The sequence below is a fragment of the Hipposideros armiger genome, unplaced genomic scaffold, assembly GCF_001890085.2.
Source record: "Hipposideros armiger isolate ML-2016 unplaced genomic scaffold, ASM189008v1 scaffold_913, whole genome shotgun sequence".
Taxonomy (NCBI): Eukaryota; Metazoa; Chordata; class Mammalia; order Chiroptera; family Hipposideridae; genus Hipposideros; species Hipposideros armiger.
The window spans coordinates 28,090-38,079 of record NW_017732263.1 but is presented as its reverse complement, the minus strand read 5'-3'; the positions used below and the strand labels follow the sequence as shown (position 1 = coordinate 38,079).

The window sequence follows — 9,990 nt, the reverse complement described above, 5'->3', positions numbered from 1 at the left end:
GCTCATACTAATTTCTTAAGATTTTTAGTATTTCTGTGGAGTCTGTTGTCACTTCACCTCTTTCATTCCTGATTTTACTTATTTGAATCCTCTCTTTTTTTTTTTTTTTGATGAGTCTGGCTAGAGGTTTGTCAGTTTTGTTTATCTTCTCAAAAAACCAGCTCTTTGTTTCGTTGATCTTTTGTATTGCTTTTCTGGTATCTATTTTGATTATTTTTGCTCTGGTCTTTATTATCTCCTTCCTTTTATGCCCTTTAGGTTTATTTTGCTGTTCTTTTTCCAGTTTCCTGATGTGTAAGGATAACCTGTTGATTTGAAATTTTTCTTGCTTCTTTAGGTAGGTCTGCACTGCTATGAACTTAGGACTGCTTTCACTGCATCCCAGAGATTTTGGGTTGTGGTGTTTTCATTTCTGTTTGTCTCAAGGTATCTTTTGATTTCCTCCTTGATCTCATTTTTGACCCACTCGCTATTTAGTAACATGTTATTCAGTCTCCATGTATTTGTGTGCTTTCCAGATTTCTTCTTATAAATGATTTCTAGTTTCATAGCATTGTGGTCGGAGAACACACTTGATATGATTTCAATCTTAAATTTATTGAGATTTATTTTGTGGCTTAACATTATACACATATACTTTAGTATTTTTATTATACTTTTCCAAGTTGCTTATGTTATTAGTTGTATCAATGCTAGACGTTGGTAGGTGTGGAAAAATAAAATTTGGGGGATGGTAGACATTTTTGAGAATTTACAATAATTGTTAAATATAATTGACTACATATGAAATTCCACCTTCTTAAAATGTATTCTAAATGATGTGGAAACTTTTAAAATGTGTATTTTAAATATTTTTTAAAATTTTGTGAATATGCATCCTTAAATGTTGAAGTAAATCGAGAATATTTCATGGTAATTTTCTTTACTTTAGAACAAACTATCAGGATTATGTGGGAACTTTGACAAATGTACTTCAAATGATATGACCACATCTAATAACATAGAAGTGAGAAATGCCCAGGTATTTGGAGATAGCTGGGCATTAGGACAGGTAAGTTTAAAACTAAACAAATATTTTTTGGTATATTTACTCACTGGGACATTTTATTCTTCTTGGAACATTTATTTAGGTAATACTGTTTTTATGTAATATTTGTATAGTGACTTGCAGTTGACAGACTACTTTCATATTTATGTTCTCATCTGATTCTTGTGAGAGCCTAAGAATTTAAAGGTTGTTGTCTTCATATCATAAATGGAGAAATGGAGGCTGAGGGAGGTTAAATGATGTGTCTAATATTACATATATCTACAAAGGAGCGGAGGTGGCATTGACGTTCACATCCTTTAATCTCATACTTTTTCTTCCCTAGCAAAATGCTTCATCAATGTACTGTAGTACATTGTAGTGATGATGTGACTTTTGCCAACTCAAAGCATTTACCCAAAGTAATTCCTTAACTTTGTTCTCTAAACCATGGCTGTGTGTGAAGGTATGGGGAGGAATGGGGAGTGAATTTGTAGTCAACTACCTTTGGGAGCAGATTCAATAAATTATAATACATAGCTCTTTTTTGAAAGATTTCTTGAGGTATTGTAAGTGTCCAAGGGACACGTGTATTTGAAGTATTTCCCAAACTTACTGATACAGAAACTATGTTTTTATGTATTAATTTTCAAGGAAGGAGTGTTCTACACACTTTGAGAAATGTTGAACTAACTCAGAAAACAAATTGGAAATTGAAAATTCTACTTTTTTAAAGCCTGTTTTTCTTTCTAACTGAAAGAAGTGTCCACAACTACAATTTCCTGGTTGGTTACTATTGGGTTTGTTGCTTTACTACTTTGCCTACTTTACCTAATATATCTAAATCTCTTCAAAAAAATAAATGGGGATTGGGGTAAAATATTTACCCTGTTTAGGAAAATATATGCTGTATATTCCAGTGTGGTCTACGGTGAAGAATATAAAGATTTTATTTTATTTTTTTAATATATAAAATGTCTACTTTACAGAGAGACACACAATTTTTTTTATTAGGGCTATCATATATCTTGTAGCATTTAGAAGTTTTTGAAGAAAAACTTGTCCTTTTAAAAGTGAATTCAGTAATAACTAATACATAGTAGTAGTAAAATATTTGGACTAATCAAAAAATTTAAATTCACTAAGATGTATTTTTTTATTCATACCTAATGGACGAAGCTGAAAATAAAAAAAAAAAACACCTCTTTTTCATTCTGTAGGTTTTGTTTAGCCCTTAATGTTTTCCAGGTTATATGAACACATAAGATGATAAAAACACAGCCCCTGCCCTTAAGGAACTTAGGGTCTAGGTTAGTAGATGAAGTAGAAAAATTAAGAATGAAAATATGATATAGGTGCTTTGATAAAGTTGTACACAACGTGGGGTTTGTGGTGGTTAAAGGAAGGTTCCTGGAGAGAAGGTGCCACTGAGCTGAATCCTACAAGACTTATGGGAACTAAAAAAATGCCGATGATGGGAAATAGTGTAGCATGGAAGGAGAGAGCAGCCCTTTATAAGGTGTCAGGAAGACTGGAGTGAGTGTGCTGCCTGACAGGAATTTCAAAAAATTCATTATTGTTGTGGTCGAGGGTTAGAAGTAGGGAATGGCTGTAATGCAAAACGTAGCATGCCAGAATCTGGGCTAAAGGCCCTAAATTAGTAAGGAGGCTCTTATGATCAGGCTAGAAATGTTAAATCAGTAGAAATTTAGAAAACTATACACATTTGAGAGACATGAAAGGTTAAAATCATCAGCATCTGTTGAAAGGTTGTATTAGGAAGGATGAGTCTGGAGAAGCCAAGAAAGTCTTCTGTCTTTCTGGCTTATTAGGTAGACGCTGGTGCCTCTCCCTGAGGCATGGGTGGTAGAGGATAGAGGGAATAGGACATTGGTGTTGAGATAAGTACAGGTTAGGATATGTTGAAAGAGAAGTGACAGAGATATTTATGTGGAAGTGCCCAGTTTTGAGATTCAGGAAAGAGATCTGGGCTGGAAATATGCATTTGGCAGTTACTAGTCTATTCAGACTGTTGAAACCATGAGAAGTGTATAGAATGAGAAAAAGAGAGGTTTGAGGATCAAGCTTTTCAAAGAAAGAAGAGGAAGGAGAATGGGGAATAGCAGCCAATGAATTAGGAGGAAACCCAGTAGAAAATGGTGCCACAAAAACAAATGAGAGACATTTAAGAAGGGCAAAGTGATAAACAGAATCAAAGGTAGCGAAAGGTCAAGTGAGATGAAGACTAAAAAATTGCCTTTATATTTAGTAACAAAGAGACAATTGATGACCTTTCCCAGAGCTTTTCAGGGAGGTAAATTAAAAGAGGCAGAGACCAAATTGCTGAGTATACAGAAGGTGAACCTGTAGACACTTGAGTATATACAACTCCTCAGAAGATGGCTTGTGACAGAAGTGAAAGAGATGAAAACTAAAGGAGGAAGAATCGTTTGCTCATGTAATTCTCTTAGTCGTGTCAATGCTGCATTTAAGACAATTTAAAAATTATTTACCTTTATTCTCTCTCTCTCATATTTCCATGATTTTAATAGTATGTTTAGTTGTTTTCAAACATAATATATGCTATTAACATTAACTTGACTGAGTGCAGGTGCTTTAGGTAAAGCTTGTCTTAAAAAAATGAAAATACATTAGATGCAATTGTAATGTATGGAGTCGGAATAGTTTACTCTGGTTTCAGCTTCAGAAATCACCCCTTTAAAAACTTTCTTTTCTCCCTTAACTTTTTCAACAGTGTGAAAGCTCATATGAATTATTTAAACCCTGCGAGGCACATCAAAACAAATTTCCTTATGCCAAGAAAGAATGCTCCATTTTGTACAGCGATGTTTTTGCTCCTTGTCGCAATGTGGTAAATGAATACTTTACTAAGCTTTTAAATTTAAGTGGGTACTGCTGTATCTATAATATTAAGATGAACAGGACAAATAATTTAGCTACCCATTGCTAGGAAACAAATATGGCAGTTTTCTTTAAGTGGTGCATTTTGTTGATTTACTTTCTCCCTCACTCCACCTTATTTCACAACAAACATTTGTATGTAATATTTGTAATAATCTGTTCTAGTTTATGAAGCAATTTTTGCATGCATCAAAGAAAGCTATAAGTGATTGATCAAAGCTATAAATATTTTTCTTTAGAGAACGTTGCCAAATGGTCATTCTTTTCCTCCACCCAAAGTATAGTTTTAAACCATTTCGAGTGGCACATTTAAAGTGATCTTAGAAGCACTTTGTAAGATAGACTGTAACTTACTTAGAAATTTAATAGTTTAAAATATTCATAAAAGTCAAGTAAAAGTACAATTGGTAACAGAACATTCTTTTAATGCCATAAGAAGATTTGAAATAATGAAACAATAAACTTGTATAAAATATTAATCAGTTACATTGCAGATGTTGGAATTACATTTGTATGTTAATCCCATTATCTGTTTTTCTAGTTCTTTGGTCTTACCTTTGCCTAATAAATTCCTTTCTGCTTTGGGCAATATAGAGGTTTGTGAATAGTGAGAACTTTTTGATTGGCAGTGTTAAACTGATCATATCAAATTTTGAAAATCTACCAGTTAGTTTTTTTTTTAAAGGTTGAATTATAGTTACTACTTATTGAATTAATTCAGTTTAACTCTATTTTCAGATTGATGTTACTTCCTTTGCCAAAAATTGCCATGAAGACACATGTAACTGTAACCTTGGAGGGGACTGTGAATGCTTCTGCACAAGCGTAGCAGCATATGCCTATAAGTGTTGTCAGGAGGGGGTGTCCATTCACTGGAGGACATCTACTATTTGCTGTGAGTACCCAACGTAGAACGTCACAATTAGGTGGGAACCCTATGAAGAGATCCATGTTAATTGTCTTATCATAGAACTAATATTGTGGGACTCATGGAAATAGAATTTCTTTAAGATGACTAAATTTTACTTTGGCAATGCAGGTACATTGTAGTGTAGCTAAAGGATTTGTAAAAAGAAAACACTGAGGTAACCTTTTCTGTTCTGGGTTTGACAGTTGTCGCTGTAGCATTTGAACGATATTTATATACCATGTTCAGAGAAATTGTTTATGACTCCATCCCTCATATGGCCCTGTTCTGATTATAAGAAACATATTTTTAAAAACATTGTTTTGAATTTGCTTTCAGATTTGACTCTAAACTTTTTATTTACTTGTGTAAATGGTAAGTCATCTAAAGACTTTATAATGATGTCACTGTGTTCTTTCACTTGGTCATTGATAAACACAGGGCCATATCTTGTACATCTTCAGATAAGTGGTCAGATTTTTATGTAATTTAATATTTCTTTTTTTCTTTTAGCACTTGATTGTGAATATTACAATGAAGGTATGTGACATTTAAAAAATACTACTATAGTGTTCTATTAAATGTATCTTCAAATTAAAAGGTTTTGAACAACTTTGCTGAGAACAAAGTATGAATACTTCATAATTTGGGATATAACTCACTAAAAGCCATTGCGTTCTGAAATATATCTGAATTTCTAAGCATTTGTATTAAAATTGATCCCCTGGAAATCCAAAAGACAGAATAAATGAGCAAACAAAACAAATAGGCATAGAGATACAGAGAAAAAAAAACTGATGGTTGCTAGATGGGAGGGGGATTAGGGAATGTGGGAGAAAGTGAAAGGATTAGAAAGTACAAGTCGGTAGTCACAACATAGTCATGGGATGTGAAATACAGTATGGGGCATGTAATCAATAATATTGTAAAGATTATGTAGGGTGCCAGATGGGCACTGGGCTTATCAGGGGGAATCACTTCATAGGTTGTGTAGATGCCTGACCACTCTGCTATACACCTGAAGCTGAAGCTGAATAATACTGAATGTCAACTATAATTGAATATGTATATAGTCAAGGGGTATGGAGTACAGCATTGAGAATATAGTCAATGGTATAGTAACAGCTATATATGATGTCAGAGGGGTAGTAGACTTGGAGGGGGGCTATCACTTTGTGGGAGTATAAATGTCTAATTATTGTGTTTTCTACGCCTGAAACTAAAAAAAAAAAAAAAAAAATATTCCCTGGAAAATAAAAAGAGTGTGTAACTAAGTTCTCAGCATCTAGGAGGCCATCAATAGTTTTTGAACGACATGATTGAATGAATGAAGTTAGGTTTTTTTTAGGTAAAAAGGAAGAAAGACATATACCAAATCTATACTTTTTACCATTTTGTATAAATATGGACATTATTCAAAGTTTCATTATGTTGGAATTTATATAGCCATTACTGCAGGCAAAAATAATTATTTACATACAATAATGAGAACATATTAATTTAATAATAATAATTAATAATAATAATAATAAATAATAAAAATCTCCTAATCTCACCAAGCATCCAGACTTGCAATGAGAAGTCTAACAGGAGGTGCTGGCTAAAACTAACTAGGTATAGACATAAGAGACAGAATTATATCCTTAGTGAAAATGCCAGAAGTCAGCAGAATTGGAGCCTGCTTTTTATCAATCCTGTTTGATGAGGAAGGCATAGCCACTTTAACCCAATTTCAGACAAGTAAGGTGATCCGGGGAGGTGTCTGTTAGTCAGTGACTGGACGAAGGTTGGACCATGATGGATAAGTTAGAGCAATAGTTAGGAAACCTAAGCCATTAAAAAAAAACAGGGCCGGCCAAGTGGCGCGATGGTTGGGAGCTGGCTTGGGACGCCAGAGGGTCCCAGTTCGGATCCCACATATGAGGGCTAGTGACACTGCCCTCCACAGCTGGGATGCTGCAACAGCAGCTCGGCCTGGAGCTTGGCTGCTGTGAGTCACCAGCGATGGCGTAGGCTGCAGCCCCTGTGGTAGTGGGTTGCCATGGGCTATTGTGAGTGGTTGGCAGCCAGCGTGAGCGGCCGTCCAGAAACCAGCGACTGATCTGCCTTGCCCGTGAGGAGCGCGGTGATGGTGCCAACTTGGGCCGGTGGGGCGGCGTCCTCCTCAACTGGACTGAGGAACAAGGGGACAGCAACTTGTCTGTTCCCCTTCCCCCAGTTCTCTAGCACTGTTCCCATCCCCCCAATTCCCCAATAAAAAACAAAAAAACAAAAACAAAAACAAGCAACCAATCCATGTCATTTTTGGTGCTTTAATGAGCCAGGGAGAAACTGGTCAGCTATAGTTCAAAGGCGGCCAGAAAATTTTAGAGAAATAGAAGTAATGAATTAAAAAGAAAATACATATTTTAGTTTTTCATTGTTTTGTTACATTTATGGAAGTTTAGTGGAGGAAAATAATCCAGCATGAAAAAAATTCTGTGGTAAAGAAAATCTAAATCAAAAATATTTCCTGTTCAGGATTTAAAACACACCTACACTCCCATCAGTCCTTTAGATTCTATGCTTAAAATGAGACGGGGTTACCTAATATTTATAACAGTAATAATAACAATAGCTTTTATTTTGTTAACTGCTTTACCTATATTATATAATTTAAGCTTCAAAATGCCTATAAGACAAGTATTATTAATAACACTTTATAGAGGATGAAATTAAAGCCCAGAGGGGTTAAATCATCTGGCCTAAATCACTTGGCCAAAGACGGTAAACGGATTTGTAGACTATCTGAGTGCAGACCTAAGGAGCTGGACCTCCATGCTACACTGCCTCATGTCTGGATAACATATCCTACTCTAAGGATGATGACCACACATCATTATCACGTACTCTACATACACAGATACCAATTTGAGAAAATGCTCTAATAACATCCTCACTTAAGACTTCCTGCCTCACACAGTTGTGCTGTGAAAATCTCCATCTGTGCCATTGTACTTTCTGGTGCTCCTTCCGCTGGCCCTTGGATCTAGAGGCAGAATTTTCTGAGTATTGAATTTCTACCTCTTGCTACTTTGTACCTTTTCCTTTCTGTCGGACAAGTCTGATGTGCATTTAGTGATGTTTCTTTTTTTTTTCCTAATGTGTTACAGAATTCTTCAAACCAGTTCTTCTAGTTTCCTTTTTAATAGCCTATTGGTCATATTCAGAGAGTGAACATGGGGCATTTGGTCTTCCTGAGACATTAATGGACTCAGTGGAGTGACAGAGGGAATCTACTTCCTATGATCAAAGTAATAGGGAAAAGCATCAGCCTGCCAAAGAGAGTAAGAGTTTGGGAAAATAATGCAATAAAGACAGATGACTGAAGGGGAATATTGAACTGTGGAGATCGTTGACAGTAGTAATGAAAAAAATCATTCAAATTAATTGTTCTTAATTTGTTTCATCCTAAATAATTTCACAGCTATTGCAAATTTACCAGTCTTCTTTGGATATTCATAGTTGACATATTTCTCCCTTTATTTACCACGTACTGGACACTATATTATTAAGATATTTATGCTTTAAAGCTAATGTAGAAATAGATAATTGTGATTCTGTCGGAGGGAAACTTTAAAAACAGTAGGAGAATTCAGAAGTTCCAGCTGAGATTATCTCAATAATCCTTAACACAAAGACTCGAAATACTATCTTCAGGTTTATTTTATGGCATTTACTAAAAATATAATTTTATTGTTGTTATTGCTGTAGGTGAGCAAGAACTTCAATATTCCACTAAAAACTGTTGTGCAAGTTTGATGTTCAGTATTTTTTATTTATTGGGTTGTCGAAAAGTCATGACGCATTTTTGCAGCAAAAAACATAGAAAAAAATACATCATGCCTTTTCCGACAACTCAATAGATATGACATGCTTAACACTGTATTTAAATAATCACTGTGGGATATGATTGCTTTCAGTAGATAGTAGAAATAGACTTCTCCCTGCAGAAAATTAGTGATAAAGTCAATGACTTTTGTCTCTCAATTACTGGTGAAAATGAATGAAAACAATCCAGACACGAGATTTCAGTCAATTGGGAGTCAATTGAGAAGCTTTCAATTTTTATACAAATGGATTTCTCAGATGACAATTGTCTCTTCAGGTTGCTATAGTAAGGGACTTGTGCAGTAAGGTGAAGAAGATTTTGTTTACTTGTCTATTTCCTTTCTGCTATTCTTATGTTTAATATCTGTGAGGGAGCTTCAAATCCTTAAGTTGTAGGTGTATGTATCCTCTTCATTTTGAGTTGTAGGTCACTATAATTTACATGTTTATCTACTCATTTGTACATTATTTACATATATCTACAAATTGACATATTTATAAATTGAAGTGTATTGCATCTTAGAAGTTTATGTTGCTCTTGTCTTTCCTAGAAAATAAGCCAGTAGGTGATATAGTTTTCGTTGGTTGTTGGAGATTTGGGCTCATAGAGAAACACTCATTGTGCATTGTATACATTTGTAACAGTCCACTGCATCTGGGCTCATCAAGAAATTCTCCACTGCACCCGCTCAGTTCCATCTTGATGAGGAGGCAAAGGTCTTCCAAGTCTCCGTCTCTACTCAGGGTGTCCAAGTCCCTAATAAAGTTCTTTTCCTCAGAGCTTATTAGTGTCCCCAGCTATTCAATGGTGAGATGTACAAACTGATAAGTCAGTGGAGGGGATAGCATTTGAAGTTAACGTATCCTATGAGTCCCCGCCTCTTTTCCTGGTCCTCATGATGGAAATTTTGGTTTTTGTTCTCCTTTCTACTTGAAAGGTTTTGACATTCTGATCCAGTGATTTTTCTCCCCTTCCCGCAGGCCTGGTCTTCATTCTGAAAGGGAAGGAAAAACTAGTCCTTGGATTTCTTGGCATTTTTTGCCCCCTCTATCTTGAGTGGGCTTGGAAAAGAAAAATTGTCCTTGAGATAAAAATTAGAGAAAAGAAGGAAAGTGAAATTCACTGAACACACCAGATTAATTTTTTTATGATCCTACCTACTACACATATATTAGCATTTTACATAGTCTACAACATAATATATATATATATATATATATATATATATATATATATATATATATATATATATATATATATATA

General features: G+C 34.8%; 1 protein-coding gene across 1 annotated transcript in view; it reads left to right on the top strand.

The window, feature by feature from the left end:
• The window catches only part of OTOGL (otogelin like), a gene marked incomplete at its 3' end in the record, with an annotated part of 117,429 nt that overhangs the window by 82,568 nt on the left and 24,871 nt on the right, over window positions 1-9,990 (top strand). The window contains exons 28-31 of the mRNA XM_019630438.1: window positions 932-1,051; window positions 3,783-3,899; window positions 4,688-4,844; window positions 5,370-5,396. Of these exons, the coding sequence (XP_019485983.1) occupies window positions 932-1,051; window positions 3,783-3,899; window positions 4,688-4,844; window positions 5,370-5,396 (421 nt within the window). The remainder of the gene's footprint in view (window positions 1-931; window positions 1,052-3,782; window positions 3,900-4,687; window positions 4,845-5,369; window positions 5,397-9,990) is intronic.